Here is a 20,041-nt window from a genome sequence, read left to right as displayed (position 1 = left end):
GAATGGTGAACTTTGTGCTGGGTGATGGCCTGGGTGCCCACAGAGAGGGCTCCGAGTGCCACTTCTGGCACCCATGCCATAGGTTCGCCACCACTGATCTAGGGACCAAAAACATACCGTTAACCAACAACTACCTGAAGAGGATCAAGGTAGAAGAGGCAGCACTACCAGGAACTCTCTCTTATAAGCAACTGATATGGAATTTTCACTGAATCGGAAGAACCTATGTAATAGGGAGCTCGCAGGAAAGATAAAGGCACAGACACAGGCAAAGACAAGGGTTACAATTACTGAACTTGTCTCAATGTATTGATGTTGCATTGCTCTTGGATGGAGTAACAGGTATGAAATCTGCCTTGTACACCAAAATCTCACCTTGCCATTGCCATTTGCTGTAATATATCAGGTACTTCAGCATCTGTGAAGTTCCAAAAACCTCTATTTTCTGATCCAGGAGCTTTTCTTTATGTCATCGCTCCTCTTCCTAATTACACTCATCTATCGACCTGTAAAGCCACAAGTAATGCTTATCACCTCCGTTTTTGCACAATTTAGCTCTGATTGAAACATCTCTAGGCAAAAAATTAACAGTTTGATACACTTGTTGCAATCTGTTACATTGGATCCAGAAAAACTGTTGTCTTTATTTTTGCCGATTATTTTTACACCCTGGTGTCCACAGATAATTTTTTTATTCTGGTTTGAGATTTAATCCTTTTAGATCCTAATAGATCAGGAGAGTTCCAGGGTCCATCATATAAGTCTAATATATCAAATATTTCCTTCCATGGAAACCAACAACTGGATATTTTCAAAAAATCTTTAAATAATTATTTTAAAATTATACAGATATTTCTTTCTGCAAATTTCTGGAGGCTGAGAAGAGACTAGTATTGGGCTACTGAAAGTGGCGGGTAGCTAAGGAATGGGAAATTATACTATTTGGGGGCCACTATGGGGTAGGAGTAGGACTTAAATAATGGAGTGTCCTTTTATTTTTGCTGTAGGATAAACCACCTTGGTGTTCCAGACACCCATGTATTACAGCAGAACCAAGTTACTTCCACTTCATATGCAGCAATTATAATGGAGCTAATGAAAAGTAGCGGCCAAGCGGCGTCCCTCCAACATTCACGACCTTCTGTCTCTTGGAGAAAACCTTATTTACCTACTTAGTCATTAGGCTAATGGACCATATGTTCCAAATTAGTGATTTCTTTCTTCTTTTTGCTGGGCGGGTGGAGGTTGGGGGGTTGTGGTTTTTTATTAGCAGATCTTAGCAGATATTAGTGGTATGTAACTAGACCGCCAGCACCCAGCACTTATCAGAGATCACACAGAGTTAAAATCAACCATTGATGGAAAATGTCAGGTTACTTCTCTTCTTGCCAAGATTTATCCTTTTCTGCTGAGAAATAGGATTACTAAAGGGCTGGAAATAACAATTATTAGGGCCAGGAGGGGGATTTGGGAAGCTTAGCTGCTATTTTGTGCAAAAACTGCAGCAAATTTGGAATAATTTAATTTGTAGAGTTTATTTTATGGGTTTTTTTTGCCTTCTTGATACTATAGTATACAGAGACTGGCTGCAGTCAATAACATCTAACGGGGGTACTGACCCTATTAAAAATGGTGGGTTTGTGGGAGGGAGGTTACCCTGTGCTCTACTGTACTGCTGCTGGACTTCATAAGGCAGGGTAGTACCTGCCTTAGTATAGTATAGTGTTAAAGGGATATTCTCATTTCAGCAAATTAATGTTAATTTTTATATTATAAAAAGTTATACAATTTTCAATTTACTTTCTGTATCAATTCCTCACAGTTTTCTAAATCTCTGCTTGTTGTCATTCTATAGAAGTTATATATGTTTATTTCCAGTGGACATAAACCTGACCATAGTCACACAGGTGCACGTCTCGTTATATCACACGGCTCTGATTACTCTCTATGATACTAACAAGCCCTGCACCTGTGTGACCATGGTCAGATTTTTGTCCAATGGAAGTAAACAGAGAAGCTTTATATAGAAGGACAGCAAGCAGAGATCTAGAAATCTGGCGAGGAATTGATACAGAAAGTATATTGGAGAATTGTATAACTTTTTATCATAACAACATTAACATTAATTTTCTGAAATGGGAATGCCCCTTTAAGTGTCTGTATATAGCTCTCCTGTCACATATTGTCACTGTATTAGTCTATGGACACTTTCCTGTCCATTAACTCCATTGAGCCCAGTTGTCCAGTTGCTGTCTAGTTGACATACAGTAACTCTTCTTCCTGTCATCCCCTCTCTTTTCTTATAGTATCATAGTATATAAGGCTGGAAAAAGACGCAAGTCCATCAAGTCCAACCTTTACGAATTAAATAAATGTTTTATCCCCATAACCCGTGATATTTTTTCTCTCCAGAAAGTCATCCAGGCCTCTCTTGAACATGTACATAGAGTCGGCCATAACAACCTCCTGCGGCAGAGAGTTCCACAGTCTCACTGCTCGTACAGTAAAGAACCTTTGTCTATGGTGATGGTAGAATCGCCTCTCCTCTAGGCGTAGAGGATGCCCCCTTGTCCTGGTCACAGGCCTAGGTATAAAAAGATCTTTGGAGAGATCCTTGTACTGTCCGTTCAGGTATTTGTACATTGTAATGAGGTCTCCCCTCAGTCGTCTTTTTTCTAAACTGAATAATCCCAAATTTTGTAATCTGTCAGTGTATTCTAGTTCCCCCATTCCCCTAATAATCCTGGTTGCTCTCCTCTGCACCCGTTCCAGCTCCACTATATCCTTTTTATACACTGGTGCCCAAAACTGTACACAATATTCCATGTGTGGTCTGACCAGGGATTTGTATAAGGGCAGAACTATGTCTTTATCATGAGAATCTATTCCTCTCTTGATACATCCCATTATTTTATTTGCTTTAGCAGCAGCCGCCTGGCTCTGGTCACTAAAATTAAGTTTACCATCCACCAATACCCCCAAGTCCTTTTCAGCTCCAGTTTTACCAAGTAATTGACCGTTTAGAACATAATTATACTTTTTGTTTCCATGGCCCAAGTGCATAACTTTACATTTGCAGGATTAGAGACTGGGATCGGCACCACTAAAGTAAAAAGCATACAATGGCGGCCAAAGCTGTACCAAAAACTACTAAAATTATAAATGAACACAGATGTACGCTATATGACCAAAGATATACAATTTTATTAATAATGCAAAAAGAGCACAGCAAGAACAAACAACAATAAAAACCATTAAAAAGTGTGCAAAGCACACAAATTCAACAGGCAGAGCAACCCAGCATATGATAGTGCTGGTTGCTCTGCACACCACCAGCTCCCCCTACCTGCAGAGAACCCCTTCCTCTGCACAAGTGTAAGGCAATGTACGATGATGAATCAGTTGGAAAAAACCTTGCTATGTCCCAAAACCAAGGTGCGGTTTGACTAAGTGTACAAATGTACAAAGTCTGGGGGGAAAAAAACCCAAGATACTAAAAAAAAAAAAGTGTGATGGGCGCTAGCCCAGGGTCCACGCTCGGTTTTACCTGTAAAGATGGCAAAGTCCTGTCGTAGAATGCGGTGGGGGGAAGGAGAAGAGCTGGGGAGAAGACCCCACGCGTATCGCTAGTCGCCTAGCTTCCTCAGACCCTGTTATTCCCCCTCTTACTAACCACAGACTGTTAAGGTCATCTCTTCTTTTGTACAATATCTGCCCAAGCTAGAAAAACAACTTTTCTTCATCTTATCACCCTCTTACCAATTCCGTCTGTTACAGCCATCTCATTCCACTATGTGGCTACACGTGATCCCAGGCTTGATATATGGATTATTCAGTCCACTACTGTCATATCTGCCCTATAGAACAACCAGTGCTAAAGCTTTTTGGTACAATCATCTCTGTTTTTGTGTAGCTTCCAGTATCTCTTGGTGGCTGCAGGAACCTATCATCCCCCTCTTACCAATCTCAGTCTACTACGGTCATATATCCCCCAAATAGTAACCAGAAATCCCAAATGCCATACAGGAACCTTTCTTCATGTCATCTCCCCTCTCACCAGTAACAGCCTGGTATTGTCATCTCCCAGCACAGACGTTATACAGTTATCCCACATACTATACATTAACTTTTCTTTATGTTTTCCTGCCTCCTGACAATTATAGTCTGATACTGTCATCTCTTTTCATGCATAATATACAATATATCTAGACGGCATAGAGGAAATGTTCTTAATGTCACCACCCATCCGTCAAACCAGTTAGTCTGGTACTGTCACCCCTCCTCATATACAGCACCCAGTGATCCTAGATGCCAAACAAGAACCTTTCTTCATGCCATCACCTCCCCATACATCCACAAGTTATCCCTGACATGATATATTCTCTCTTTCTACCTTAATCGCTGTACTTGCAAATGATCTGGTATCTGTAGGTGGCACACAGAAGCTTTTCTTCATGTCATCATTCCTCTTACCATTTACACCTTGTTTTGGTCACCTTTTCCCTTATGGCAGTGGCGGCAAACCTTTTAGCCCCCGAGTGCCCAAACTACAACCAAGACCCACATATTTTTTGCAAAGTGCCAATGCGACAATTTAAGCAGTAACTCATTACTCCCTGCTCTTTCACTGGTTTAAATAGTATAGGCACCTGAGGACACCAATACAGTAGAAAGAAGGAGAAGAAGTTTGGATTATCATTGTGGCTTCCTTCTAGGGTCCTGGGCTGCCTGGGACTGCAAGAGGCCTTGAGTCCTGTCTGGCAAACTCTACCCTGGGGTGATGGCAAGGGTGCCCATATAGAGGGCTCTGAGTGCCACCTCTGGCACCCGTGCCATAGGTTCGCCACTACTGCCTTAGGGTGATGGCACACGTGGCGTTTTGAACGCGTTTTTGGCCCGTTTTTAAGAGTCCGTTGCAACAGTGCATCAGTTTTTGGCAGGTTTGACCAATTATCTTAATTCAAACTGGTCAAAAACGCATGCGTTTTTTGACAGACTGCTTAAAAACGGCCAAAAACACGTTCAAAACGCCATGTGTACCATTGCCCTTATACTATAAGCAATTTTTGGAGATACCATCCAGGAACTCCTCTATTGGCATCACCCCTATTACCTATCAGCAGTAACCATTTCATTTTGGGGGAAGTTGGATGTTTTTAAAAAAGTGATGAGATGAGAATTTCCACCTGAAATCCTCTCTGTGCATAATCAGGATATTTATTGATCATAGAGATTTGTGATCTATTCAGACCTGGTGACCATGCTATAGATAACTGTATAAAGATAAGTGGCAGGTATGAATACTGGGTATCATGTACTTCAGATTTTAACAGGTGCAATTGTTCCAGGTTTCCCCAGGTACATGTACAAGATAGGTTTCCATAGGTTTGTTCTTAAGTTGAATTTGTATGTAAGTCGAAACTGTATATTTTATAATTGTGGATCCAGATAAAAAAATGTTTTTTGCCCCAGTGACAATTGGAGTATCAAACATTTTTGCTGTGATTGGACCAAGAATTATCAATAAAGCTTCATTACAGACACTTTACAGCTGATCATTGCAGCCTGGGACTATAGTAACATCCAGAAAGCTTCACCAGAGGTCACAGTGGGCAGAGAGGTCCGTCTGTAACTAGGGGTCGTCTGTAAGTCAGGTGTCCTTAAGTAGGGGACCGCCTGTATTTTAATAAATGTTATACTTTGATACAAAATTGCATGAAGCCGTCCAGGTGTCTATTTTGGTAAAAAAACCATAATATCATTTGATTTTATTTTATAATGTTGTTTACGCATGTGAAAGTATAAGAATTTATCTCAAAAACCTCCGGAAGTGAAAGGGTTACAACAAGCGGAGCAAATTAACCCGAAGGTAAAATTCAGCATTTTCGTAAAATACCTCTTTACCAATCATTTGTAAATTTTATGGGAAGTCTGACTGTTGCCACGGCAACCTGAAACTTCTAATATATTTGCATTCTTTTACCGGGATCTCTGTATGTGTTGAATAAAAAACACTGCGCTGTGACATAAAGCCGCGCGACATGATGGGGAGGAAATGCATAATTCTGAATATGAAAGGAGGAGTCAATTGGACTCCCATCACCCCCTTCACTTCATCACAGCTTTATAGTGACAGGCTGGAGAATGTACGGCTCCAAATTATAGAGGCTTTAGCTGCTTGAGCCTAATAAATATAGATTACAATGCTTCCCACATATGAGCACAAATGGATAATTATAGTGTAGGGACGTGTGAGTGATCCAGCCCCACAAAGAACCATATATACAGCTCGAAAAAGTCGTGCAAAGAGGAGACATACATAGAATTAAGAATTTTTACGGGTGAAGGGTCCCAAAAGAACCAGATTCAACACACTAGGATACATAGAATCTCACTTCAGTCTGGATACCATCTATGAATGTGACATTATGACTGATGTCTATTGTGGGGATTCAGATTTGCAATTTCCGATCCCCTGTCCTGCTTCTGGATGTGGAATAAGATGTTAATAAAGCGTGGAAGGATGATAAGACCCGCGAGACTACACCCGAGTCACAGAGACATCGGGGCGTTACACGGCTCAGCACACACTTATATGCATTATGCGGATGTGGGAATTAATGACTGTCGTCTCCGATGTAACATTTTATTAGTTTTATACAAAACTGGAATCTTGTTGCCAAATTAAATATTTTCTCATATAATGTAATCAGAATTATCTTGACATTTTCATAAGTTTTAAAGGAAACCTACCACTTGAAGTGAGGTGCTCCAGCACTGAATTGATCCAGCGCACAACGATTAGCTATTTCCATTTGTACTTGAAGAAGGGTGTTCCGCCCGAAACGCGTTTACAGTTTTTGGAATAAACAATTTGAACTTACCAGAAGACTCTCCATAATAGCGCCGTGCCAGCCTTTTTCTTGGTTTTCTAACCCCATTTTATACCACTTGTAGTGGCAGGTTTCCGATGGCAATACCGAGCACCAGCTCAGGGTGAGCTGGTGCCGGAGCTTATTTTTGTTAGTGTTTTAAACCGCTGTATCGCGGTTTAAAACACTATTTAAACTTTATAGCCGGAGCAGGGAGGTACGCGCTCGGCGCTTACCATGCGCGCGGCTCTCCTTCACTTCCTATGTAGCCGCGCGCACGGTAAGCGCAGAGCGCGTACCTCCCTGCACCGGCTATAAAGTTTAAATAGTGTTTTAAACCGCGATACAGCGGTTTAAAACACTAACAAAAATAAGCTCCGGCACCAGCTCACCCTGAGCTGGTGCTCGGTATTTCCATCTGAAACCTGCCACTACAAGTGGTAGGTTTCCTTTAAAGTCTCTTCTTTGTTGACAGGAAGCTTCTCTATGACGCAGCAAGAAATAAAACCCCTCCCCTATGTACACAGGGACAGTCTCCTGCCAGAACTCTTACTTCTTCAGCTCCCGCCTGTAGCTGGGGACAATCTCGTGTCAGCACTCTCTTACTTCTCCATCTCCCTTCTGTACCTGGGGACAGTCTCCTGTCAGCACTCTCTTACTTCTCCATCTCCCTTCTGTAACTGGGGACAGTCTCCTGTCGGCACTCTCTTACTTCTCCATCTCCCTTCTGTAACTGGGGACAGTGTCCTGTCAGCACTCTCTGACTTCTCCATCTCCCTTCTGTACCTGGGGACAGTCTCCTGTCAACACACTCACACTACTCCCCTTTCTCTGCCACACTGCTCCCCCTTTATTCTATGCCTCAGAACAGTCTCCTTTCAGCACTGTGTCACTGTTCCATCTCCCTTCTGTATCCAGGGGAGTCTCCTCTCAGCACTGTCGCATCTCCTCTATGTACTGTCACACTGCTCCATCTCCTCTATGTACTGTCACACTGCTCCATCTCCCTTCCATAGCCAAGGACAGTCTCCTCTCGGCACTCTAAGACAGCTCCATCTCCCTTTTGCATCCCAAAAGAGTCTCCACTCAGCACTCTCACACTGCTCCCCTTTATTCTATGCCTTGGGACAGTCTCCTTTTTAGCAATGTCACACTGCTCCATCTCCCTTCTGTACCCAGGGGAGTCTCCTCTCAGCACTGTCCCACTGCTCCATTTCCCTTCTGCATCCCAGAACAGTCTCCTCTCAGCACTCCCACAATGCTCAATCTCCTGTATGTACTGTCACACTGCTCCATCTCCTTTCTGTACCCAGGATCAGTCTCCTCTCAGCACTCTCACACTGCTCCATTTCCTCCTGTACCCAGGATCAGTCTCCTCTCAGCACTCACACTGCTCCTCTGACTTCTGTACCTGGGTACAGTCTTTGCTGCTTCATCTCACTTTTGTACCCAGAAAGTCTCCAATTGATCTTCCATTTTTTAATAGAAAAAGATTTGTATGTTACTGACATACCTACCAAGGTTACCTAAAGTGCCTTAAATTATTTTTAATTTCACAGGGTCCTAGAAAAAAGTATAGGGGTCTGCATAACCTTAGTAGTGGGTTTGGCCCCCATAGTGTCATTTCCTCTGTCAATGGTCTCTTAGTGATTTGTATACAGTTTTCCCATCTCCCCCCTTACTGGCTGGCGTTACAAACCCGTTACCCTGCCATTGTATACCCGTTACCCTGCCATTGCATGCCCGTTACCCTGGCATTACACACCCGTTACCCTGGCATTGCACACCCGTTACCCTGGCATTGCACACCCGTTACCCTGGCATTGCACACCCGTTACCCTGGCATTACACACCCGTTACCCTGGCATTACACACCCGTTACCCTGGCATTACACACCCGTTACCCTGGCATTACATACCCGTTACCCTAGCATTACATACCCGTTACCCTAGCATTACATACCCGTTACCCTAGCATTACATACCCACTACGCAGGTGCTAAACCACTGGTCAATAAGAGCAGTATTGAGGACCCTACCAGATAAACAACACAAGGCGCACTCAATACTAGAAGGACTCGTGTAGGCGGGCGAGGGATCGCAGCCCAGATTCTACCAGTGGGCAGCAAGTTCCCTTGGAAAATGTTGCCCTTAAAGGGAATGATTCACTAAAAAAAATCAAATACATTTCTTCTAGTGATTAAAACTAGGTAGTAAAATATTTTCGTATTTTCCGATACCAGATTTTTCTTTTATTTTTGTTCATGATTATGGGAGCGGCCCTGGCTTACTGTGCACCGGATTTACTAAGGGGCTCCCTGGCCAGACCGGTCACGTTCACCATGGGAGATGCAGGTTGGGAAACCAACTTTCTCCATGCAAAAAAACTGGCAAACTTGTATCAGAGAGTGCACATACTCCGAGACCTGTGCGGGGGCCATTATGCTGGGAGGGGGAGAGTGGGAGGTGTGGGCATCACCTATACCTTCTATGGGCGGGTGTTGGGGGCATGCTCCATGACCTGTGCATTAATGAGGAGGGGGATGGGAGCTATAGACATCATTAATTCACTTCTTAGGAAGCGTGTTGAGGGCATGCCATATGATGTACAGGAAGGAACAGGAGATAACCTACTGACCTATATGGGATTGTGTAGCGGGCATGCTTAGTGACCTTTGATGAGGTCATAGTGTGGGAAAGGGGAGGTAACCTGTGTCCTTCATCTATTGACTTCTATACTCTGTGACCTGGGCAGAGGTCACTGTAAAGAATGGAGACCTGGATTAAAGATCAGTATATGGTTCTGGCCAGGACAATATTGCAGGTTACTACAGAGTTAATATCAGTAATTATCTGCTCGGTTATATTAATCATTGAAATTCATTCTCTCTTTCTACTTTTTTTTTTAAATTTCTTTTTGAAAAACGGATAAGAAAAGCTCATTACGCGGTGAACGGGAGCGCCTGTGTCTGGCAGGATCCTCACAAGCCAAATCCATTAAACATTAGCGTTATCAATTCCGAAATTAGCAAGAAATACAGGCGGAAAGCCAACTCTCAATTTCCATTTGTAAGAGAAATTCTGCGTGATATTAATTGAAAGAGATACATATTGTGCTCCATTCACTCCTTTCATCTCTCCGCCCGCCCGCTCCGAGCGGATGTGCCGAGCGGGAGCCGCCGCAACAACAACGTTACCAAACAGAAAATGTATGCATCCGAAATCACAGATTACACCGCCACGTGTGTGGAGATGAAAGCCGCTACTCCCGCAGTAGTGCCAGTGTATATAGATGTGATTGCTGGTCGATGGAGGCAATTACTCCATCTTTACTTATTTTATATTTCGTTTTTACACAAGTCACTCAGTTTTCGGATGGAGAGGCATCTCCCATAATGAGGAGGTGCAGGGGGTTTGCCGGTACCCCAGCTGATGACCACATGGGGGGACACAAGGCGCGCCTTCCCCAGTACGATAAATAATACATTATAGTTGGGGGTCTCGTATAGATTAAGCAGCTTCATGCCCCAGACCTCTTGCAGTACAGCATCACATAATACCGCCATATATGTCCTTCATCCATTATTATGGCTTCTGGGGGTTTATATGGCACCTGCTTTGGATACTGACACTATTAGCCATACTAACGAGATTTTAAATTAGGAAAAAAAGACCATATTCCTGTCTGGAGGATTTGGCTGATGGATACATGATATGGCAGTAATGTTTTCATCTGAATGAGTGTCTAGAATTATTACGTGGATATCAGCTGACGGCCAGAGCTGCTATCCATATACGGATGTTGTCTCAATAAGGTATTTTATGGAGAAACATTTCACAGCTTTTAAACAATTTTCATGGGGTTTGTTTCATCTTTTCAAGATCTCTGCTTGCTGTTTTTATAGAGAAACATCTGTCATGGCAGTTACATGCTAGGCATGAGGTTCTGCCCTGATTCAGTAGAAAGTGTGCAATTCTGCAGACCAAAACCGTGTACATGCAATGTTCAGACTAATAGCAAGCAGAGATCTCCGTGAGGACATCAGTATTGGGGCCACTTCTTTTTAATATTTCTATTAATGACCTTGTAGTGGGTTTACACAGTCAAGTTTCAATATTTGCAGATGATACTAAGCTGTGTAAAGTAATAAATACTGAGGTCAATAGTTTAGCATTACAGAGGGATTTGTGGAAGCTTGAGGAGTGGGCAGAGAAATGGTTGATGAGGTTTAATGTAGATAAATGTAAAGTTATGCACTTGGGCCATGGAAACAAAAAGTATAATTATGTACTAAACGGTCAATTACTTAGTAAAACTGAAGCTGAAAAGGACTTGGGGGTATTGGTGGATGGTAAACTTAATTTTAGTGACCAGAGCCAGGCGGCTGCTGCTAAAGCAAATAAAATAATGGGATGTATCAAGAGAGGAATAGATTCTCATGATAAAGACATAGTTTTGCCCTTATACAAATCCCTGGTCAGACCACACATGGAATATTGTGTACAGTTTTGGGCACCAGTGTATAAAAAGGATATAGTAGAGCTGGAACGGGTGCAGAGGAGAGCAACCAGGATTATTAGGGGAATGGGGGAACTAGAATACACTGACAGATTAAAAAACTTGGGATTATTCAGTTTAGAAAAAAGACGACTGAGGGGAGACCTCATTACAATGTACAAATACCAGAACGGACAGTACAAGGATCTCTCCAAAGATCTTTTTATACCTAGGCCTGTGACCAGGACAAGGGGGCATCCTCTACGCCTAGAGGAGAGGCGATTTTACCATCACCATAGACAAAGGTTCTTTACTATAAGAGCAGTGAGACTGTGGAACTCTCTGCCGCAGGAGGTTGTTATGGCAGACTCTATGTACATGTTCAAGAGAGGCCTGGATGACTTTCTGGAGAGAAAAAATATCACGGGTTATGGGGATAAAACATTTATTTAATTCTTAAAGGTTGGACTTGATGGACTTGCGTCTCCTTCCAGCCTTACTATGATACTATGATACATTAAAGGGAACCTGTTACCACATATTGCTGATGATAGGTTCCCAAAGAACTCTATTAACTAAATGCCATTGTTCTTTAAAGGGCATCTGACGTCTGTTGTAGCTTAAAGGGCATCTACCACCAGGATGAAAGATTGTATGCAAATGAGCCTGAGAGGCTATAGGCTCCATTAACACCTATGGAGCCTGGAGCCCCTCAGGATCCTTTTCATACAGGCTTTCATCCAGCAGCTCCTCACCATGTCACATGCCTCCTTCTCACCATTCAGCACTTCATGTTGTGTGATCTGGGTGATGTCATCTAAGGTCCTTTACCCACTAACATTTGCAAAATCATGTATGTATCTAATCACATGAAATGACAGCAGCCTCCATGGACCTCTACTCCTCCCCATGCCTCCATGTGATTACTTCATGTAATCAGATATATACATGGGGTGGATTTTAGATATGTAAAGGACCGTAGATGACATCATCAGAGTCACATGACATGAAGCGCTGAATGCTGAGAAGGAGGCATGGGACATGGGAAGGAGCCGCTGGACTCCTCTTAGCCCCCTCTTAGCCGTGCAGGAAACCCCCTCTTAGCCGAGCAGGACACCCCCTCTAGGACTCTCTGCTGATGTTAGGAAAGATAAAAAATTTGATTTTATGAGGATGTGAGTAAAACAATTTTTAGCTAAACAAAGCAAGGATTTAGTGATTAGGGCTTTGTGGGAGCCTGTCAAAAGCTGTATTTGTGAAAAATGTGTTGACAGGTTCCCTTTAAGTGCAACGAAGATAAAGAACTTTTAAGGAAAATAGTTGTCACTGCTATTTTGGACACCATTATTCTGGGGTGACTGTGGTTGGTGATGTTATGTGACAAAGCCCTCTGATCGCTCTACAGCTGTATTATATGGGAACAATATTGCGCTTTTGTGTATATAGGGTCCTTAACATCTGGATCCTTTCAGCTGCAGTGCAGCACTATAATTCAGGGAAGTATTCAGTTTCCACCCCAGAGCGGATGTGAGGAGCCGGAAAAGGGGGTATTTTACATTGATTTTAATATTTTAGCCATTGTACTTAAGTGAATGGGATTCAGCAGTAAAGTTGTAAATGAAGTAACAAACTATTGTGGGGGCTGCTCAGAGTCACTGCGAATATAAGGCATGGTACTTACTAATGCCATTTACCCCAGAGCAGGGAGTGAGAGTCTGACTCCTGGGATCCATAGTCATCATACAAAGGAGTAAGAGTGACTTCCAACGATATTCTGCCGTCCCACCAATGTGAATAGAGCAATGGCCAATCATACACATCAGCCCTCTATTCACAATGGGGAACTTGCAGACCCCTATTTTTGGAATCACTAGGGGTTTGACTTCTGATTAAAGAATATTTTGTGTATGTTGTTAGTAGCAGCAGGACTGTGAATACATTTATGTTCCATGGTTGTAGCTTATTAAAGTGTACTTTGCCACGGGAACAATCTATAGCAGTCTTTTGGTTAAACTCTTGTCATGCAACAGAAGGAAAGGATGTTTCCTGCACAGAGATAAGAGCACAGAAGTGTCAGGGCATGCCCCCAGTGCACTTGGAGAAGCTATAATCCTGAAAAATAAATGCATATTTCACAATCCTGCTGCTATTAACAACATACAGTAAGGTATGACTACACAGCTCTCCAGTGAGAGTCCCTAATACTGCCTGCAGAGAGCACAGAACACTGCAGTGTGAGGATATGCCCCTCAGTGCACTTGGAGAAGCTATAATCCTGTAAAATAGATCCACAATCCTGCTGCTACTTACAATATACTCAATGGTAGGATTACACTTATCTCCATTGGAAATACTTTACACCGGCTGCAGAGAGCACAGCAGTGTGAGGACATACCCCAACTTGGAACGGCCCCAATCCTGGAATATAAATCTGCAGCCTGGTCACACCTGCTGACAGGTTCTCTTTAATGGAAATGTCCTTGTTCAGATCCTTAGCCTCCTGCACACAATTCATGTATGATTTCCTTCCCCTTTTCCTTGTGTTATTACCAAATAAATTCCAAACACTTTTCTATTTTCTGTAATGGAGACAATTCTCTATTTTGCGTAAAATTTTTTTTTTAAAGAAAACGTTTTCTGTGATGAATACCGGTCTGGAGCGCGGCTGCTGTCAGTGACATGTGGAATAATAGGTTTTCATATAAGACGGAGACAAATCTGCATCTTATTTTACAGGAAACACTTGAGTAGCAGCAGATAAATCCATCAGCAGCTGCAGCTTCCAGCTGTACGCCGTAATCTGGGGCCGGCGCTCATCACGCTTATTACCATATATCTAATAAACACCAATTATCCTTCTGTGAATACATCAGCAAAATAAGGGGGAGACATTATCTTCCCGCTACTTTTCTTCCCTTATTACACACATCTGGCGGCAAATAAATGGGGAAAAATGGCAAAATAAATTTTTTAAAAATTAAATTGTATCTAGTGAAGGAAAATGTGATGGAACGTGACACCCAAATGTGTCATGTAAATTGTTTCTAAGGATTGCAGAAGGTATACACTGCACCCTGGGTATTAAATCCTAATATAAGGAGCTCCGTGCATTCTCTCCCTCTGCAGCTTTGTCATCCCCTCCCGCAGCAGTGTCTGTGCTGTGCTGGTTCCTGTTGTCCCTGGCAAGGTCCTATAGTTCTATGACAGATGCCAAGGCACCATCACAACAATTATACCCTCTGCCAACATCGGAGCGCCACCCTCTGATCTGTGTACAGTAGTAGCAGACTAGAGCAGAGACTATAGGACAGAACTGTCTTAAAGGGGTTACTGGATAAGAAAATCCATTTTCACACACCCTTTAAGAAAATGGATAGAAGTAGTTTCCTAAAGGACCATCACTAGATCAGATATACAAAGAACCTGCCTGTGGAGTGAATGGATTTTCCAGTGATTTTCGTTGTAATGCTGTATTTCTCCACTAGTGGCACACATGGCGTTTTGAATCCCGTTTTTGGGCCGTTTTTAAGCAGTCTGTTAAAAAACGCATGCATTTTTGAGAACGCATGCGTTTTTGACTTTTTTTAATTAAGATAATCAGTAAAACCAGTCAAAAACGCATGCGTTTTTTAAAAAACTTGCTTAAAAATGGCCCAAAAATCAGTTCAAAACGGCACGTGTGCCGTCGGCCTTACTAGCCGGCAGAGGTGCACAAACCATGGGGCGAGTTGAGCCTCTTGCCTCAGGCAGCAAGATGGGGGGGCGGCATCAAGGGAGCAGTCACCTGCTACAAGACAGAACTTGACACTTAAAAATAGTGTTTTTTCACACCAGATCTCAGCGTGGGTGTGTGACACTACATGGAGAACCATATTTACCATATATTACTAATGGATGCGGCGGAGCGGGCGCCATTTTATGATTCACCCTTAGACTACAAAAACTTCTGGTTCACCCCTGCTGGCAGGACCTTTCCCAGCAAATTAAAGTTGTTTATTAAAAGTTATTTAAAGGTCACAAAGGATCCTTTTGGGGTTTTATTAAGAGGAAAAATTATTGAAGGGGCTACATTGCCTCCATTAAAGGGGTACACCGCCAGCCTGTATCACTTTCCCATGATTAAAGTGATGAGTGTTGGGGGATCTGATTGGTTAGTTGTCACCATCACTGCTGTAGTGTGAAGTAGTGGCGCACATGCCCACTGGGATGAGAACAGGAGGACAGACCCCACTGTCGTACACATTGTAGGGGTCTCTGTGGTGTAGTCAGGTGATGCATTTTTTGTATCTAGAGTATCTCTTTATGTCCTTTATATCTGTAACATGTGCCAAGCAGCAGCGGGTCCGGCTATCACCAGTCCCTCCAGGCAAATCCTATAGAAAGCCAGACTATTGCCAGGGCAACCAGAGCGAGCTTGCCACGGGAGACAACACACATAATACAGAGGATGTCCTGTAATAGTCACAGTATAAAGGTACAGTGCAGCTCCACCTGCTTCTAATAAGCTGAATCTATGGAACAGTTTGTGCTCCAGAGCTGCTCTTCCTTCTTGATAAAGGCAGTGATAGTAATCCATCCTGAAGCATTTCGACACCACACCTACGGGTGCTCCAGCCATGAGGCAAGTTGACCTCTTGCCTCAGACGGCAGCACAACTTGCAGCAAGATGGGCGGCAGTGTCAAGGGGGACAGTTATCTGCTTCACACCTGGTGTCAGCATGTGTGCAATACCCTACTTACTAACAAAATAACCTGATGCACTGGATGAGGCATAGGGGGCGCCATTCTATAGCTGGTCTCAATCAGCAGAGAGGTTAGGTTCACCCCTGTGGACACCCCCTGCATAGTCTACTCTCTCTTTAAGGTATGAATGGCCGCCTGACAGCCCACTATCTCCTTTGTAGCTGGTAATGGACACTAGACCTTTTATGGGTTACATTTATTTCAGTAGGGATAGAGGCAAGAAAGGAGCTGACCTGGGGTCTAAGTGCATCCTGGGGTAACACGTCTGCCTGAAAACCTTGTACAAATAGCAGGAAATGTAAAATAATAGGAACATTAAAAAAAAAACTACTAAAAAGTAAACGTGTCATGTATAATGTATGTGTAAAAACACTGTCACACACTGAAAACCCATTACATCCCAATCAATAGTCAGCGACTAGTCATCCATCCAGACTATAGCGCCTAATCCCGACGTCTCCTCTGTTAACCTTCGCTCCCATACAAATTAGCCGGCGACCTCTGTGTACTGCGAAGGGTTAAAGCCAGGGCTACTCCGCTCCAGGTCACAGATTCCCATCTAATGAATTCTGCTGCCAGATATTGGCCATTGTAGTTATTCATGGAGACCCCAGCTCTGCTCTTACATTAGATACCCCCTGGTGGGGTCAGTGCCCCCAAAGTGGAGCTCTGTGATATCCCCCCGCCCCAGCCTTGTGCCTGACCTCATGGCTGAGCCGCAGCCTCCTGTGCTGCAACCTTTGATCAGTGCCTAACATTGCGCTGGATGAAACTTCGATTTAGCAGAGACTTGAGGAGAATATTAATGATCCAGGGGGCGGGCGGGGGTCCAGGCGCAGGGGGCTCCAGGCGCGGCAGAGTCCACACATCATAATGAGAGCCCCTCTTTATAGGTCATGTGACCAGATTTGTACTATATCTGGGTGTAATGTTTAATAAACACTAGAACTAATGGCAGATACATTGTATAACTGGGTATAGACACTTAACCCTTGCAGTGACAGCACATGTATTACTGGGTATAGACACTTAACCCTTGCAGTGACAGCACATGTATTACTGGGTATAGACACTTAACCCCTGCAGTGACAGCACATGTATTACTGGGTATAGACACTTAACCCCTAGAGTGACAGCACATGTATTACTGGGTATAGACACTTAACCCTTACAGTGACAGCACATGTATTACTGGGTATAGACACTTAACCCTTACAGTGACAGCACATGTATTACTGGGTATAGACACTTAACCCCTGCAGTGACAGCACATGTATTACTGGGTATAGACACTTAACCCCTGCAGTGACAGCACATGTATTACTGGATATAGACACTTAACCCCTGCAGTGACAGCACATGTATTACTGGGTATAGACACTTAACCCTTGCAGTGACAGCACATGTATTACTGGGTATAGACACTTAACCCTTGCAGTGACAGCACATGTATTACTGGATATAGACACTTAACCCCTGCAGTGACAGCACATGTATTACTGGGTATAGACACTTAACCCTTGCAGTGACAGCACATGTATTACTGGGTATAGACACTTAACCCTTGCAGTAACATCCCATGTATTACTGGGTATAGACACTTAACCCCTGCAGTGACAGCACATGTATTACTGGGTATAGACACTTAACCCCTGCAGTGACAGCACATGTATTACTGGGTATAGACGCTTAACCCCTGCAGTGACAGCACATGTATTACTGGGTATAGACACTTAACCCTTACAGTGACAGCACATGTACAACTGGGTATAGACACTTAACCCCTACAGTGACAGCACATGTATTACTGGGTATAGACACTTAACCCTTGCAGAGACAGCACATGTACAACTGGGTATAGACACTTAACCCCTACAGTGACAGCACATGTATTACTGGGTATAGACACTTAACCCCTAGAGAGACGGCACATGTATTACTGGGTATAGACGCTTAACCCCCACAGTGACAGCACATGTATTACCGGGTATAGACACTTAACCCCCACAGTGACAGCACATGTATTACTGGGTATAGACACTTAACCCCTAGAGAGACGGCACATGTATTACTGGGTATAGACACTTAACCCCTGCAGTGACGGCACATGTATTACTGGGTATAGACACTTAACCCCTGGAGAGACAGCACATGTATTACTGGGTATAGACACTTAACCCCTGGAGAGACGGCACATGTATTACTGGGTATAGACACTTAACCCCTGCAGTGACAGCACATGCATTACTGTCATATAGACACTTGACCCTTGCAGTGAGAGCACATCCTTCCCTTTGTATCAGCCTGACTTCAGCAGATACATTGTAGCAAAATCTATCCCATGTAGTGAGGTCTAAGAACAAATCCTTCACCTCCAGCCTCCCAGCGCTGTAAGGACCTTGGTGTGAGGACACAGCACCCATCATCCTGGAGTCTGTCCTGTGCGCACAGACTAATGTGTCCTTCACAGAGTGACAGGTCATACAGGTAAGGACCCCTGCTCGTCAGATATCAGACTATACATGCCACCTGCTGCTGCCTGCTCCCACCACGTGACTGCCACCTATAGAGCCTATATATACAGTCTATGCCCCTCTATACAGGCTGAGGAGGTCATATACCCGGCAGTTACCCTACGGCTCCATTCACACCGTGCGGTGCCGGTATAAAGTTGTGGTTTGGGTGGCAGTACCTACCTGGGATGGCTAAACTAGTGAGTGGCACCCGGTGGATCCTCTCGGGAAGGTTTGCCATCCAGTCAGCAAACTGCAGGTCGCTCTTCCCTTGAGATGAAGCCATTGCCGCTCCTGCCCCTGCTGCTGCTGCTGCTGCTGCTGCTGAGTGCTCTGCCTGCTCCTGCGCCTGTGACTGCTGCTCCTGCGCACACACCGCCGCACCACACCCACACCATGGCGCACACACCGCCCGACTGCTCACCCTGCAGCCCGGCACAGGAAGGGTTAACCCAGTGCTGAGTACTGGGAGGTGATGGACACTATAGATATTATTCTACTGAACTATAATAACCTTATAATGTCATAGAGCACAGTATAGGACAGGAGCACCAAACTGCACTCCAAGTGTATGGAGCACATAAAAGAGGGTGCTATCATCTACTTATCTCCAACCTATGTGAGTCAGTAGTTTATGTTGATACTGTATTTACAGTGCTTACACCCCCTTCCCCCTGCAGCCATCAAGTATTGCCCACAGCAGCCATGGAATGCTTGATAGTTTTTGTACAGAAGTAACAGAACAAAGTTTCCTGTATACATACAGTGACCGAACTAAGCTTACTGGATGGATATGGCAACAGAGCCAAGCTTACTGTATTAATAGGGTCACATAACCAAGCTAGTTGTATAGATATGAAAACAGATGCAACATTATTACATAGATACCATAGCAGAATTAAGATTACTGTTCAGAAATGTTTACAGAACTAAGCTTACCCTATAGATAAGATAGCTAATAAATGCTTAGTGTATAGATATTGTAGTATGTCATATTACTGTATAAGTATGGTAGGAAATACAAACTTACTGTATTAATTATTAATAGTGTCACATAACCAAACTAGCTGTATAGATATGAAAACAGATGGAACATTATTACATAGATACCATAGCAGAATTAAGCTGTATTGCTAGGCTACTTATGGTGCTGTCATGCTTAAACTTCTAATTTGAAACCATCCATTGTATTAGACCAATGTTTCTTTCTTGTTACTTTGTTCTTGTTTAATATCTCATGTGAATATGGAGCTGGTTATTGCTCACTTGCTTCTCACTCATAATTTCTACTTTGAAAAAAATGAAAATAAAGAGTGGAATAAAATGAAAAAGGATGAAGAAATGGTAACAGAACTAAGCTTACGCTATAGATAAGATAGCTAATAAATGCTTAATGTATAGATATTGTAGTATGT

The 20,041-nt window shown here is 43.3% G+C and overlaps 1 protein-coding gene across 1 annotated transcript in view; it reads right to left on the bottom strand.

The window, feature by feature from the left end:
* PLCXD3 (phosphatidylinositol specific phospholipase C X domain containing 3) overlaps positions 1 to 18,966 on the bottom strand; it is a 49,165-nt gene extending 30,199 nt beyond the window's left edge. Inside the window, exon 1 of the mRNA XM_072135528.1 lies at positions 18,810 to 18,966. Coding sequence (XP_071991629.1) covers positions 18,810 to 18,912 — 103 coding nt within the window. The 5' untranslated portion in view covers positions 18,913 to 18,966. The remainder of the gene's footprint in view (positions 1 to 18,809) is intronic.
* Between the last annotated feature and the right edge of the window lie 1,075 nt (positions 18,967 to 20,041).

This window comes from Engystomops pustulosus, chromosome 1 (assembly GCF_040894005.1).
Source record: "Engystomops pustulosus chromosome 1, aEngPut4.maternal, whole genome shotgun sequence".
In the NCBI taxonomy this organism is placed as follows: Eukaryota; Metazoa; Chordata; class Amphibia; order Anura; family Leptodactylidae; genus Engystomops; species Engystomops pustulosus.
The sequence above is the reverse complement of the archived record's forward strand: the minus strand, read 5'-3'. Positions and strand labels throughout refer to the sequence as shown.